The sequence below is a fragment of the Protopterus annectens genome, chromosome 1.part2 (genome assembly GCF_019279795.1).
Source record: "Protopterus annectens isolate FY-2018-M chromosome 1.part2, PAN1.0, whole genome shotgun sequence".
Taxonomy (NCBI): Eukaryota; Metazoa; Chordata; order Ceratodontiformes; family Protopteridae; genus Protopterus; species Protopterus annectens.
The window spans coordinates 486083887-486100956 of NC_056727.1; the positions used below are offsets into that span (position 1 = coordinate 486083887).

At 39.9% G+C, this 17070-nt stretch overlaps 1 protein-coding gene across 1 annotated transcript in view; it reads left to right on the forward strand.

Annotated features, from left to right (window-relative positions):
- The window catches only part of ANAPC1 (anaphase promoting complex subunit 1), a 3613296-nt gene that overhangs the window by 1814053 nt on the left and 1782173 nt on the right, over nt 1–17070 (forward strand). The window contains exon 20 of the mRNA XM_044060160.1: nt 6534–6612. Within this exon, the coding sequence (XP_043916095.1) occupies nt 6534–6612 (79 nt within the window). The remainder of the gene's footprint in view (nt 1–6533; nt 6613–17070) is intronic.

The following is a 17070-nucleotide window of genomic DNA, read 5'->3' on the forward strand; positions in this document are numbered from 1 at the left end:
TTGGATCATATTGGGAGGCATACAGCTTGCAAGGACATGGTATTGGATTTTGACTATGGTGATTTGAATGTGGAGAAGCTCAAGTGCTTTGTTCTGTTTGACCAGCCTTGAGGTTTATTTGCTTTTGATGTAAATCGAGACATCTTCATCTTTCGTCCCTGTCTGTGTAGTAGTTGGTCTAAATGTGTGGAAGACATTATAACCTTGCATTGTTGATGTGATCTCAGTGGCTTTAAACCATGTCTTAGCAACAGCACAGGCGTCCGCATTCTCTAGAGTGAAAAGAGCTTCCAGGGAGTGGAGGTTTTAGTTTAGACTCCTAGCACTGAGCAGTAACAAACATCTTTAGATTTTCTTGATTTTGATTTGCTATGTCTGAAGTTCTTTCAGTTTGGCATTGCCTAAAAAAAGGCACTATGGGGGGGATGGCAATGTTTTAGCTAATATATGAAGGCCTATATGGGAGAGGTGCAGACCATCAGCATGGTCTATTGACCATCTCTTTCCATGCTGACAAATATTGCACCCCCTCTGAATGACACCAGAAAGTAAGCCATTATTAGTCAGTAATTTTTTGTTCGTATTGTGACATCATCCTTGGAAAAGGTAAAATGCTGCTCAGTGCTAGGCTCACACTAGCCTGGGACACACATTCTGAGAGCTCCATGACGTCTCTCCATATAGTCTAGGGAGGTACGTCTTAGTTCATTTACAGCTACGTGGACTCTGACAGAGTCATACTGGTACTGTTGGTCCATTGACCTGAGTGCGTGCATAATGTGGCGGATTCTGGCCCCCTGATAAGCAACTGATCATGACTTTCTCCTTACTCAACCTAGTGAGAGCGACATGTGTGGGTCTTTGCTTTGAATTATGTGTGATGGGTGCATCGTGTGTACTACTGACAACCTTACTGACATTAGGAGTGTTTTTATGAGAGAGCTTTGCCTACAGTGAGATTGTGTAAATACATCTCTGACATACCACATCAGTTTTTTTGAGAATTAACTGGCTGTCAGTAAACATGAGGAAATTTCTACATTGCCTCAGGATGCCCATGTCCGCCAAGCTGGTAACAGGGATAGTGGGAAAGTTCATATCCATGGCAACAGACCTTTTTTTATTTATTAGACAGTTGGAGTGAGGATATAAAGTAATGTCAGGTTTGCAGCTGTGGGGGGCAGTGATTGTCATGTCAACCTAGTTATCCTGTGTGCAACTAGTTATTGGTGAAATTTCAGTGGTGCTTTTACATGAAAAATGTTGACTCAGTGTGTGTTTGTGTGGCACTGCCAAACACTGGAGGGGAAACTAATAAGTAGACCCTGATGATTTATGGATGAAATATTTAGGCAGATATTCTGAAGTTAGAAGCAAATCAAGCAAGAAGGAATTAGCTTGTCAAGAATGACAAAAAGAGGGGAGTCGTCTGAATGGCTACTACCAGTGTTGTCAAGGATTCCCACTGTGAATGGCAGGATTTCACTCTGGGATTATTTAATGCTTTGATGGTCTTAAGACATCCACATGGGGTCTATGTTCCTTCTCCCTCCTGGTCTTTTACTTCTCTCAAGAGGCCTAGAGAATTGGATTCCTTGGATAAGGACCTGTACTCAGGGGAAGAATCTTTGGATTATTCTTTCCAAATCCCTTTCCCCTTGGTCTGCGGTTCAGAGGAGGAGGATTCCATGCACCCAGATTCCCCCTTGGAGGAGCTCTCCTTTGGGGATACCATTGCCTGTATAATGGATTATTTTAAGTGGGATTGTTCTCAAATCTCTGAGATTCAGAAACGATATTATGAGCTCTTACAAATAGAGTCTTCCAAGCCATCTGCTGTTCCCCTGTTCTGGCTGCCCTTTTTGATACTTTCTTGGCAGTGTTTGTAACCCCTGACTCTCAACTTCCTGCACTTAAGAAACCAAATAGATTCTATAAAGTATATGAGGAGTACAGATTTCTTTATGAATGCCCTTCTGCTGACCCTTCTGTGATGTCAGTCTCCACTAACAAGCCATCCAAGTGATTTCCCTCTGCCAAGATTTGTTGCCTTCTGATAAGGTTGGTAGGACTATGGGAAAGCTGGGCAAAAAAGTTTACACTTCTGCCACTTTATCATTTAGAGCCATCAACTACCAAGACTCATATGACCACGTTTGTCTTGGCTGTTTCTCACATTTCTAAGGTGGTTTCTGACCTTCCTGACTCGAATAAGGGGAAAGCTTCTGCCATTTTCCTCCTGGGATGTACTTCTCAAGTTGCACACCACTCAGTCAAATACAGCTATGATGCAGCCAGTGCCTCTTCCAGGGCTGCTGCCTTTGGTTGTGTTATGAGGTGTTATTCTTGGCTTCGTCCTTAGGCTTTGCCTGATGACATTAAGGTCAAATGTTTAGATGCTTTTTGATGATAAAAATCTTTTTGGATGTACTGCAGCTGAACTTTTCAAGTCTCTCCAGGACAAGGGTAAAGCCGTACGGGAGTTGAAATGTATTTTGTTTCTCTTATCCCCAAATTTCAGAGGAATTTATCCCACTGAGTTTGCTTTTGTTCGTAGGCAATCTTACCTTCCTCCAAAGAACAAGATGGATTCTAGGCGTGTGCCTCCTGCTAAGTCTAGTTAGACTCTTGACACCCAGAACCCTGCTTTCCAGGACAAGCCAGGTTCAATTTGACAGTTTGCTGCCTCCTTCCCTCGGCCAGGTTTCCTTGTCCCTCTGTCTGTCCCTGTATCATTCAAATTGGCTATGAATCACTTCAGACTCTCGGGTTCTGTGCATTATCTGTGAGGGATATTTCATGGTTTTGAAGTTCATTCCTTCCTTCCTTTTCAGGAATTCTTCAGTCTCTTGGGAACAGCTTTCTCATTTCCCAGAAGTTCTTCACTCTGTCTTGGCTCAGGTCACCATTCAAGCCGTGGCTTCTAAAGTGAAGAAGTTGTTTTAGTTCAGGATGTTCTTGCTCCCACGAAAAGAGGGCACATGGAAACCAATTCTGGATCTTTCCAGGCTGAACACCTTTCTCGTGATTCTTTCCTTTTGGATATTCTCTCTGTAGCCGTTATTTCTTTTTCTTCTACCCCCAGGCCTTTCTGATCTCTCTGGATCTCAGAGGTGCATACTTTCACATCCCATCTTCAGGAAAGTTTTAAATTTCTCTATTTCTTCCATGCATTTTCAGTTCTTTGCTTTGACCTTCGGACTCTCTACTGCCCCAAGGATATTCACCAAATGTCTTGCTCCTGTCATTGCTTTTTGCAGGGTTTGAGGTGTTCATATCTTACCCCATCTAAACGATCTGCTTATTCAAGCTCCCTCCACCAACTCTCTGCTTCAGGATATCAGTTTTTCTACTTCCCTATTACATATTCTGGGGTTCACTATCAAATTCCAGAAATCAGTTCTGATACCTTCCCAGGATCATATTTTTCTTGGCTGCAGACTTCAGACAGTTTCCATGTTGGCATCTGTGCCTGCCCCAAGACTCTGTCTTTAATGACCTTTTTTCAGTCCCTTCTTCCTCTGGTGTCTGTCACTGCCAGGGAATTTCTCATGGTGCTTGGGTTCATGACTTCCACTATTCCCATGCTCCCTCTTGCTAAGCTCTATATGAGGAAACTTTAGTGCTACTTCAAGTCAGTGTGGTTTCAACACCCCCCCCCCCCCCGGAGTTCCCGGAACCTTTTCTTCCTTGTCTCAAGCTCAAGCTTCAGTGGTGGATTCATTAACTTTCTCTCCACCTGGGGGCTTCCTTTTCAAGCTCCAGTTCCCACTTAGGAGCTATTTACAGATGCCTCAAACAGGGACTGGGGTGCCTTCTATGGGCTTCAGAGATTCAGAGTCTCTGCCCTCCTCATCCGATATCAGACCACATCAGTGTAAAGGAGATGAGGGCTCATCTTTTGACTCTGCAAGCCTTTCATTCCCTGTTTCATCCTGGGCCTAAGTTTTCACAGACAATACCACAATGATATTGTATGTCAACAAGCAGGGGTCAAGAAAGTAATATCTTCAGGTCTGTGATGTATCTGTTCAGTTTCAAGTGACTCTTCAGGCAGTTTAAGTCCTTCAGAGCACAGTCTGTAGAGGTAGACTCCTTGAGCAGGTCTAACACACAAGCTCACAAATGGATGCTTCACAGAGATGTGCTCCTAAACATTGTCCATCGATAGGGCATTTCTCAGGCAGATCTTTTTGCCTCCTCTCTGAACCAACAACTTTCTCTATTCTGCTCCAGATTCCCAAGTCATCTGGTTTGGAAAGTGGAGGCCTTGCCTTTTCCTTGGAAGGGGATGTTTCTGTATGCCTTCCCCACTTGTTACTGCGAGTTCTACACAAGATCAGGAAGAGGTCTCCCAAAATCTTGCTGGTGACTCTCTTTTGGCCCAGACAGTATTTGTTCCTCCTACTTTTTCTCATCCATCCTCATTTGTCCACTTTTAAAATGACACTGTGGGTGATAGGGTTATGATCCCTTTTAGGCACATCTTTTCTGAGGATGTGCTTCACGTTCTGCAGAAGGTCAGGAAACTCACTACCAGGAAATTGTATATGTCCATGTGGAGGCCATTTTCTGTCTGGTGCCTCTCTCACTATCAGGATGCTATATCTGTGGAGGTTCCTCTGATTCTCTTATTTGTGTGATCTGCTGCATGCTGGGTTGGCATATTCTTCAGTAATAGCTCACCTGTCAGCAGTATCTGCTCGTCTGCCCTTGACTTCTCCTCTGGTGTCTAGATTTGAGGTCAAACAATTTCTTAAAGACATCCTTCATATCGGGCCTCCCAGGAAGTGTATTCCACCTTCCTCGGACCTCAATTTTGTACTTGAAAAATTGACTCCGACAGTTTATGAGCCTGCTTCTTCAGCTTCCCTATAACATTGTACTTGGAAGACTGTTCTTTTGGCTGTCACTTGAACCAAGAGGGTGTCTGAAATTCAGGCTGGCATGGCTACTCCTCCTTTTTTAGTTTTCTACGGAGATAGGGTGTCTCTTCATACTGTTCCTTCATTTATGCCCAAAGTGGTCAGTGAGTTATCCCCAAATCAGCGTATTCATCTTCCTTCCTTTTTTTCTTCTCCGCAGTCTGCCATTGAGAAGGTTCTTCACACCTTGATTTTACATAGACAGCTTCGATATTATTTAAATAAAACTAAAGTTATTCACAAATCTGTGCACCATTTTGTTTCTTTTCATCCCAGGACTTTGGGTTTGGCTGTTTCTAAGCTTCTCCTGGATTTCTAAGGCCAGTTCATTGTGTTATTTTTTTTGTAGAATGTTTTTCCTCATTGGTAAAGGTGCATCCTACTAGGGCAGTTGCCTTCTTTAGTATTTTTTCAAGGGTGTGAGTACCAGTTCCATCACTGAGGCTGCTGCTTAGTCCTCTGTTTATACTTTCACTAAGTACTACAAATTGGATGTTATTTCCAAGGCCAGGGCAGGTTTTGCTAGGGCTATCCTGCATGTTTTTGTAGTGGGATCTTGGGTACCTTGTCTTGAGCTCTTGTATTCTTCTTTAGGTAAAGAATACTGCAACAGTGAAATGGAAGGACATAGTACAGTTGTGTAAAATCTTACAATAACAGTAGATGTCCTTCTCTTCGCTGTTGTAGTATTCACTGCCTCCCTCCTGCCCCTTCTATTTTAGCTCTTGCCCTGTAGTTTCTTACCCTCCTGGTCAAGGGGTACTTCATCTTCTTTTTCCTTTTTCTCCTTCTAGATACACATGTTCTTCTTGTACCCGAGGACATTTTTTTCCTGCTGCGGTTTTTTCAGTTCTGAGTGTGTGCGTCTATATCTTACCGGGTCTATATCAGCATATCGAATGCTGAAAACGCCGAATGCAATTTCATCGAACTGAAATGTTCGAAATCTCAAAAGAGCGAACTGACAGAACATTGATTTCTTTCCCAGGGAAATAAATCGGTGTTCCGTGCAAAAAAAAAAATTTTTTTTTCAATACTTTAAATACTGACAGAAGTGGGGGGCTTCACCCCCACACCCCCGTTTTGGGGGGCTGTGTCCCCCGCACCCCCCCTACTTAAATATACCAACTCTGAGACCGCACCACAGTGGAGGAAATAGCAAACATAGCAAACTCTGACGACGGCCCACAGATTGCTTTCCCTGGGAAAGAAATTGATGTTCCATCAGTTCGCTGTTATTAGATTTCAAACAATTCAGTTCAATGAAATTAAATTTGGCATTTTCAACATTCAAAATGCTGATAGGAACCCATCTCACCTTTATGCCCTACACTGTGTGTGGAAAGTATATGTGTGACATACAATGCCTGTAAGTACTAAAGCTTTGGTATACTGGCTAGTCGTCAGGCTGTGCTAGGCAGGGGATCACTTAGGTAAAGAATACTGCAATAGCAAAGTGCAGGACATCTACTGTTATGGTAAGAGTTTACACAACTGTACTTTCTGTATTCTAAACTGTAGCAAGCTAGACATGGTGCATTTGTATACTCATCTGATTTGTCAAATGCTAATGGATAGTGAACTAAAAGTGTCTTTTTTTTCTCTTAGAGCTTTGCTTTATACCTACTGGGCGATGAAAAGGCAGTTTCTGGTGATTCGTGTAAATATTTACTCCGAATTTCAGCAGGTAGGCATTGCAGTGTTATCTTACTAAGCACTATGTCAGATGTTTGCTAATAATGATTAAGGTAAACTCTAGAAATGTAGCCATGGTATCATAGCAGTAAAAGTTTGCCTTTTACCATTTGTTGTTAATACATTTTGAAAAATGTTGTGTTCTGGGGTTGTGTGAGTACATAATCCCTCAGAGTTTGAAAATCAGTTAATGCCACTCACAATAGAGGTTGCATTCATATGTTTTTTACTATTTTAGTTTACTTATGAAATGTCACAGTGAAGTAATTGAAGGTTTTACTTTTATTAATCATTAAAGTGTAGGAAAAAGTAGCTGTGAGAGAAAAAATGTAACAGAATTCATGTTCAATAGGACAACATTCCTCTGAAGAAGAATATACAAAGGATAAACAATTTAAGACGGTAAAAGGAAGTATTTTGCTTTCCATGGAGAAGTTTGTCATCTCCTAAATAGTGCAATAATTGAAGAATATGTGTGCTATACATATAAATTAATTCCGGTAAATATAGCATTATAATACTTGATAAGAAACACAACTTTTATACTAAATTGGAACATTGGTTGCATGGTGGAATAAGCGGACCCTGTTTGATAATGGATTATGTGTTTAGTGTAAACGTACCACTCTTAAGTTCCAAAAACTAGTGAGAAATCTTTAAGTTTATTTGAGCTCTGAGAAACAGAACTGACAAGTAATCAAATGAGTGGAAATTCCCTTAGGTGCAGTTTCTTCACCAGGTGGAAGATATAGGCAATCGGTGATCACTGGACAGATTCTTCACAACAGTGCTTTTAATAAAGTACCCCAGCCGACATAGTAGGCCATGGGTCTCTCTGTTGAAGAGACACCTGAAAATGGAAAGGCAAACTGTGCAGTAATAACTTTCTTTCTGCTTTAAGGGAAACTTTTAATTGCCCAGAGATAGAGCTCTGTTGTATGCTTCTTTGGCTGTTTTTCCCTTTGGTTTCTACCAAGTTTTATGATTTTGAGCAGGAGGAAGTATTTTCCAGTAGTAAGAAATTTTTTCACCTTTACTTTCACCTGTTTTGTTTGAACTGTGTCTGCTTTAGGTTATATGTCACACACACTGTTCAGAAAATGGCCAGTTTATATAGGCAGGTTATGTGCTTCTTTCTGAGCTTAGTCCAAAGTCTAGAATGATGTTTCTTACTGCATATATTTTGCTGAAATACTCTATTCTTGCTTCAAGGCTGTCCAGAGTTCATTTTTTTTTCAAATTGGAAATAGAAATTATTAATATTCAGGTTCTCTTCTTTAACTTCTGCAGTAGAATTGAAGAACTGTTGGTCCACCATCTGAGGACACATGAATGCTTCCTTGGACTCTGAGGATATTTCTTCTTTCTCAGTATTTGTTAATGTAGATATGATGGAATTCTTTTATTTGCAACACCAGATGCTGTTCTCAATAAAACTTAAATTTGGTTTCATCCTCTCTTCCCTGCCATTTTGGCTTTTATTTTCTCTGATTCTAGTAAGTGACTGTTTTCTCTGTCTATGCATAGAGTGATGTCACTTGCACCACTAGAAAATTGTGCTTAGCATCTGAGCCATTGGCTCTGTTCTTCTACTTTTGTAGATGAGCTCTTGATCCATACACCCTACCTTGACCTAGCCTTGACCTAGGCATTTGACACTATCCCTCACTTGGGCATCATTGACTAACTCTCCCAGCTAGACATTGCGTCTATATCACATTATCTAAATTTTACTACATCGAATCAATAAAGGTCGGACTTTATTGATCGAAGTAGTAAGATTTCGAATAATGTAAAAAAAAATCACTACAAAAAAAAACTAACTAGCATAGGCAGGAGGGCAAGCCCCCCCCTGCACCTCCCACACCCCCCCCTACTTAAATAGCATTTATATCACACTATTGAAATATTAAAATAGCGAAAGCTATTTCATCGAACCTAAAATATCTAAACCACATAATATCGAATATTCAAAACAGCAAATTTTTTCCTTGGGGAAAAAATTTGCTTTTCTGAAATACGTACAACACAAGCACACCTAATAAATATCAATCCACACACATACACTTATAATCCTACAACTAACCCTACACTAAACTGTACATACACTACTATCTATCCACTTACCTTAACCCAAACCCTAACCCTAAGGCACACTCAACTAACCCGCACCCTAACCCTAACTCACTTAACCCCACCCCTAACCGTAATTCACCTAACCCACTCCCTAATCCTAACAACCATACAGTCGTACACTTACCTGAGCCCGACCCATAAATTTCCACCACAGCGCTGAAAATAGTGAAGCCACAGAACCGGCCAACCGAATTCTTTCCCTAGAAAAGAATTTGGTGTTCTGCAGCTTTGCTATTTTTAGCATTCGCTCAAAACAGGTCGATAGTAGAACATTTGAAGTTTTAAAACTTCTATGTTCTGATATAGACCCCTTAAATATACTAACTCCGAAACCACCCTACATTGAGGTAAACGGAAATCTCCCCCTTACGGAGATTTCTATTTACCTGCATGATGTTCTGGACTTTCGATATTGTCGTGCCGACAATATCGTATTCGATATTGTTGGCTTACGACAACGTGAACTAGACCCTGGACATCAACCCTTATATCGAAAGGTGGGTTGCTAACTGTCTCTCTAATAGAACCCATACAATCAAATTAGGGGAATTCACCTCCAACAGCAGACCCGTTATCATTGGTGTTCCACATAGATCCGTCATCAGTTGTGTTCCACATAGATCCGTCCTGGGACCTCTATTTGTTTATCTGAAGTGCAAGCTAAAACCAAGGGACTGTGGCTGACCAAGTTTGCTGATGGCTGCAAATTGGGTGCGGTCATAGAATCTCCAAATGATGTCAACATCCTTCAAGAAGGTCTTATGCAAATAAATGACTGATGCCAAAGTCATGGCCTCAAACTCGATGCAAAAAAAGCTATTATCATCCCTTTCGGAAAGAGAGATGTTCCTGCAAACTACCACATCAGTGGTAATACCCTAAGTATGCACTCAGTGATGAGAGATCTGGGCACTCAGGTTGACAGCAACCTTGTTTTTGATCACCATGTCTCCAGAGTGTTAAGAAGGCCATTCTATATGGCTCACCTCGTGAGTAAGGACATTGCCTTGAGAAAAAGTGAAGTTATCACTTCCTGGTACTGTTCACTCATTAGGCCAATAATTGAGTACAATGTCCCTTTTGGCAGGTACCTTTCCAAGTACCTGCTGCAACTGGAGAGACCCAAAAGGTTCCTCACAAAGAAAAGTCAAGGTTTTCAACATCTATCCTATGCTGATCAGCTGAAATCATTGTCACTTTATTCTGTTTCTAACAGACTACTCAGAGGCGAACTCTGACCCCACTTTATTGGAAATGCTGCACATCTGCAAGTCAAATGGTACACAGTTTACTCGCTTTAAAGTCCTAAACCTTGTATGTGACATCAGTAGAACCTGCTGGAGGGACAGATTTGTCTCCCAGAGGTTAACACACCTTTGGAGTAGGCTCCACTTCACATCAAACAGAACACCTCATTGGCTCTACTAAAACGCAGTGTGGATGATTGGATAGGTAACAGTAATTTCACCCCGGGGGCTCCACCTGTGTCCCCGTTGGACAGGGACAGTAAGTGCTTTTCATGATAACAAGGGTAAAATTTGGTTAGGCTTGTTAGGGCCCTCAGGCTGTCAGCCTAGTAACTTCCTATTATCCTGACATATGAAGTGGAAAGGTTTCTAACCTACTGCCTGAAAAGCCAAAGTCTTCAAAGTTTGTGTGGGCGCATTAAATAATGAGCCAAGACCTGCACTGGCTTAGTGGGAGAGATTAATTCTTACAAATGAGCAAGGAGGGATTGGCATTTCAAACTTAAGTCGTATTATAAAGCTGTATGATTAGACTAGCATGTTTGTTCCAAATGAACTGCTATAAGCCTAAATGGAAGTTAATCGCAGGAGATCAAAGGAAAGAGGTGGATCGAACTAAAATACTGGTATTCTGGAGGCAACATAAAGTTATAAACACAGAGAATGTGTGAACTGACCAATAAGTGACAGCATTAAGGGAGATGGTGAAAGGGGAGAAAAGAGAGATTGAATTGATATCCACAAAATAGGAGCAAGAATCCCAAGAAACAGCAGCTATGTGTGGAAAAAGACAGGCTGTGAGACATACTGTTGGGATCAGATAATAAAGAGGGCAAGAGTAAAAGCTGGACTGACGGGAGAGAATTAAATATTCCAGACAATCAACACTTTGTGTGTGTGTGTGTGTGTGTGTGTGTGTGTGTGTGTGTGTGTGTATCTATATATATATATATATATATATATATATATATATATATATATATATATATATATATATATATATATATATATAAAATGTATATATATGGGCCTAATTCAGAAGACTGAAAAACCAAAAGTCTGAATCCCAAAAGGCTGAAAATTCAAAATACTGAACACATTTTTAATGCAGGGGGCAAGCCCCCCCCCTGCACCCCTCATGTAGGGGCTGCACCCCCCACACCCCCTGCTAATTATACATACCAACTCCAAGATCACACAGCAGTGGAGAAGGGACAAGTCCTTTGCGATTCAGCCTTTTGGTTTTTCAGTCTTCTGAAGTAGACCCATTATATTTTATATATATGTATATATATATATATAACTATATATATATATATATATATATATATATATATATATATATATATACATATATATACACGTGTATATGTATGTATGTATATATATATATATATATATATATATATATATATATATATATATATATATATATATAGAATTCAGTTGTAATCAAGACTGGAGGACAACTCCTTGGGATAGACCTAATAACTGAAGCCAGAGCAAGCAGTAACTCAACCCCGTAGATTAAAAGACATATAAAGAGATAATAGATAACTATTAATAGGTTGAGAGATGTGCCAAAGTAGAGCTGGAATAGAAGGTTGGAAGTGCATTTTATGAGCAGTATTTTTTCTTGTCTTGAGATACATGACCAAATCAAGAAAGTTTAGAATATTCACATGGTGATGCATTCACATATATTTCTGGATACTGAATAGGCTTTAAAGGATGTTCCCTGAGACAGTGGTGTTGAAGGTGTGTGGCAAGTATTAGGGAGACATGGGAATATATTTTTTGGGATTGTCAGGGCCTAACTCATTTAAAGAGAGGGTTACAGTAGAAAACTGTAAAGCTTTTAGTTACTGAATTTATACAAAAGTGGCCATGCTATTGAGCTGGGATTCAAAGTATGCCATTTAGCAAAAATACCATCTATTGATAACATCAGTACTATTGGCTGAAAAAAAAGATCACCCAAAATGGGAGGAAGTTAGCAAAATAATGAAAGAAATAAAAGTTTTAGAGTTGGCTAAGAGATGTGAAATGGTAGGTAAAGATGTTAAGGGCAAGTGAGCATTCTGAGAGCACTTGATATATGTGACCATATAATGAAGTCTTATTTTAGACAATTTGTCTGATCAAGTGGAGAACATGTGATACTGAAACAGCACCAACAAGCCTGAGGCAGAGGACCAGTGCTTGAGCATGGAATGAAAAATTGGGAAATAGTGATAATGAAGAAAATAATGTATAGTTAGAACAGGGTTATATGTTGTTAAGAATTTTTTTTGTAGAATAAGATTGTCTTACCTTCCATTAATTTTGTTGTTGGAAATCTTAAATGGAAATATGTGTAAAGAAAAATACTGATGTAAAATATGTAATGTATAAAACTAGAAATAATATATAATGTGGAATAGAACTTGTTTAAAACAAAGACCTCTACTTAGCACTGTTTCTAAATGTGAAACCTTTGGTTATATGCTAGCAAGTCAACCCAGCCATCCTTAGTTGTAAGAAGAAGAAATTTTGGCCTATAGTACTGCATAGAAAATGGTGGTTGGAAATGCCTCGGATAGGGGCACCAACAAAATGTTAAGTAAACAGAGAGCAGGCCTTGGTCACACATTCTTAGAGAAAATGTAATTCTAGAAATGGTTCTGCTCTCACATATTCTGATCTCATTTTTGTCCACTGACTGCTCAAGTTTATATCCATCCATTGATTTGGTTAATGATGAGGAGCCCAGAGGAAGTGCCTTCTTAGCTACTGCCTTGGAGGGGTGCATCCTTAGGGAGCTTTTCCTTCCTGTCAGTAAGCCAGAGCATGCCAACTATCAGTTGAGGTATGGCCTCTTGAGTCACTTGGTTGTAACTTAATAGTAGCGTTTTAGTCCAAGATCTCCCAGGACTCATCACAGGTTCAGCAATTAAGGTGGATCTGTTGGGTCTTTTCATGCTGAGACAACCCCAGTTCAGGCTGTAAACTTCATACAGTTGTTTGAAGTCTGGCAGGACATGCCTCCATTGTTGGAATAATGTTCCTTTAGGGAACATGGTGTGATGGCAGCACTGGTCCAGCTTAGTGAAGGTCTTTCAAGTGCATGTGCTGCCCTTCACAGGTATGTCCCTGACTGAGGCGTGTACCTCCCCATTGTACACTCAGTCTGTAACTGTAAATCTTTGCTACTTATGATGATCTCTATAGACTGGTCTCTGTCCCACATTTTATCTCCCCAGAAATGCCTGAAGATTTACCCTGAGGGAAAAGATGAACCTTAGGTCATCTCCCTGATACAGGCTGTCATCAAAAATGTCACGTGTAGCTTGGAATCACCTGGTTTCTATAGCTTCTAAGGATATGTATACCTGCTGTAAGTATTTGTGTGGAGTGAAATGGCCAGACATCCTCAAACAAACTGATTTTTTTGAGTCAGGTGTAAAACCTGGAAACCACAGCATTTTGCCATCTTGCCTCCAGAAAAGGAGGCTAAAGCTTTGGACAGGATGGGTAAGAAAATATTATTGTGTTACACAAAATGGGGGTTAAATACTGTATTTGTTTGTCTCAGCTGTCCAGATTTTAGTTCTGCCTAGTGAAACAAGCAATGAAAATACTTTACTTCCTCTCTGAACTTGGGCTTAAGGAGGAGGTAGCCAAAGCTCTTTATCTTCCACATTGGGCTATCTTTTTTGCCCACTATAACTTTGACAGAGCTAAAGTCTTGCAAAATCAGTAGACAGAGGCATGTGCTTGTGCAGGATGGTCTGATCGTACCTGTACTCCCTCAAAGAGAAGCTCAGGATGTGCATTCTAGGCCAGCTGTGTCTGTACCAGTCTTCTCAGGTCTTGATTGATAAACTGAAGAAGGAAGCACTGCCCTTCCCACACTGAAGATCTTTCTGGTCTGTTATAGCTTGTCATCCATCTCTTCTTCCAGGTCAGGTCAGTATCCTGAAGTAGTATCTTTGCAAACTGAGGAAGGCCATCAGACATCAGGAGATCTTCTTCCACCCTCCCGCAATGATACTAACTTCATCATACTAATTTAATTGCTCGGGTGGACAACTTTATTATATCAGCATTTGCATTCCTGATTCATGTTTAACGATGTTCTTGGAGACTGGTTATCAAAGTTTGCCCCAGTTTGAAGTAACAAAAATTATTAGAGGGACTGATAAATGTGAAAGTATTGCAGAATAGGGGGAATCTCACAGAACAAGAAGAGGAACAACTGCAGAGTGCTAGACAGAAAATAAAGGATTACCTTGATGGTATGCGCAAGGTTAGAAAGATTGCTGTTGAGCAACTGTTTTTTGATAACACTAGAGCACAAAAACTTTTAGCGCAATGACTCAGGCAACATAAAGTAGAAAGGGCTGTTGCCAAACTTAGGGAGCCTATGACAAAGAAGCTAATGAGATCCTGTAGAGGTATTAGAAAGATTTCCAAAATTGTATGAGAGTCTTTATAAAGCAGAGAAATATGAAAATCAAGAAAAGTTGCAAATGGAAATGTTTATGGAAGAATTAAATATGCCAGGGCTGGAGGTAGATGAAGCTCATTTACTAAAAGTTAGGATAGGAGGAGATGAGATAAACATTGTGATGATCATCCATCTACAGGAAAGTCCAGAGGAGTAGATGGTATTCCTGTGAAAGTTGGAAGCAAGGAGGAAAAAAACTGATACAGATCTGGAAGGTTTTGTTTAACAGTATTTTAAGAGAAGGAGAAGTACCAACATCCTGGAAGAAAGCAGTGGTGGCTGTAATACCTAAAGAGAGCAAGGATCCATCAGATCTAGCTTCATAACAGACCCATTTCAATAATAAACCATGATTATAAGGTGTTCATGTCTATAATAGCTAAAAGAATGGCAAAAGTAATGCCAAAACTGATAGGTATGGATCGATGTGGTGTTGTGGAGGGGAGGCAAACATTTGACAATATTAACAGAATGTTGATGATCCAGAGGGAAGCAGAATATAATAAAATACCATTGTTATTGTTGGGTCTTGTTACTGAGAAAGCATTTCACATAGTAAGTTGGGACTTTATGAGCAGTGAGCAGAGTGATGGAAGCTTTTGCATTTCCTGAAAAAAGTATAAGGTTGATTAGGAGAATATATGAGGGATCAGAGGCAAAAATTATAGTGGGAGGGGTCCTCTCTGATAATTTCTGCTTGAGCAGAGGAACGAGCAGGGGTGTCCTGTTTCCCCTTTATTATTTGCATTATATTTAGAACCACTGATAAAGAAAATAAGGGACTCAAAAAATCAAGGATATAATTGGTATGGTAGTCAAGAAAAGTTGGCTTTATTTGCAGATGGTATTATTTTGTACCTGACAAAACCAGAAAAAGACATTATAGTGTTGTGGAACATATTGAGACTGTTTCAGATCTTTTTGGGATACAAAATTAATGAAGCTAAACAAAGGCAATACCAGTAAATTATGTACCCACACATGAACTGGTTCAGAAATACCCATATTTATGGGGACATAAAATGAAATATTTAGGAGTTTGGATTAAAAATGATTCTAGTGTGGCAGCTGAGGATATGTAGGAAGAGACTAAACAAAAGATATTACAAAAACTGAGAAAATGGAAGCTTTGTTGTGTGGATATGGATAGTAAGATACAAGCAGTTAAAATGTTTTTAGTCCCTTTAGTCTTATACGCAGGTCAGGCTTATTTTTATCAACCAGAGGAGAAGTTGTGAGTAGCAGTTATTGAAGAACTGAAGGGCTTTATCTGAGAGAGGAAGATGGTAAGAGTCAAGTGGGATAAGCTGATCCTTCCAGTAGGACAGGGTGAATTGGGATTACCCAATTTGAAGGGGTATTTCAGAGCTACACAGTTAAGACTCCTGTACATAGCACAAGCAGAAAACTATAATACAGAGTGGAAAGGGATGATGATGAAACACTGGGGAAGCTCAAGAAACAAGGTGAGACTGGGATATTGGATGCAGGCCTTTAAGTAGAACAACAATAATCGTACAGAATATTATATCCATAAAGTAGCCGTAAGTACTCTAAGAACTAAACCAACACAGGAATGGAGAAAGGAAATTCTGCTGATAGGAGTGACTGCAATTAGGGATACAGAAAATAGCCAAGAGGAAGCCAGAATTTATTGGAGAAAACTGGCAAAGGAACTAAGGTTTTGGGAGCAAATAACTAGAGACAGAAAGATGATAGAATGGGAAGATGCCAAGAATTTATTTGGACTGCAGGTTAGAGACTGCCTTCCCTGTCAGGAGTTGATATCATTGTATAGGCAAAGAGAAAGAAATGAGGGGGGTCCTAAACGAAAGATCAGCACTGGTAGAGTTTTGAATAGAATCTAGAAAAAAAGCTACCATTAAAAAATGAATAGTTAGTAGAGCATATAAAATATTGCACAATAACTATAAAATCAGCCAGAGAAGGTTAGAAAGGATTGGGAAGAAAAACTGGATAAGCAGTTCACAAAAAAACAATGGGAAGATATATGTATGTCTCCCAAATATGCAAAAAAATTCTAGAAGATTTAGGATTTTTGACTGGAAATGTTTACATAGATATTTTTATACTCCAGAGAAATTTTCCTCTGATAATTAGTAAATGTTTGAGCTGTGAAGAGGAGGAAAGAGGTAATTGGAACATATTTTCTGAGAGTGCGGTGAGCTTGGCAGACTTTAAGGATTCTCTGTGGGATACACTGTCTGAGATACTGGGTGGGCATATTGGTCTGATGAGGGAGATGTTTTTTCAGAGCTATGATACAGAATCGGAATTGCCTAGACTTGGTAAGACCTTGATGTGTCTAATAATGGTGGCTGCCAAAAACAGCAATTAATAGAAAAATGGAAATCAAAATCCAAACCAACTATACTGGAAGTAGTAAATATAGTAACAGAGGTAAAACAACTGGAAGTGAGATCTTTAGAAAAGGGTGGGAGCAAACTGGGTCCACTTCACATGACTGAATCTAAAAATGCTGAATTTCATTTGACTGCGACCACAATACCTAATTTGCAAACTACTGAATCTCATTTTACTGAAAGCTTACAAACCT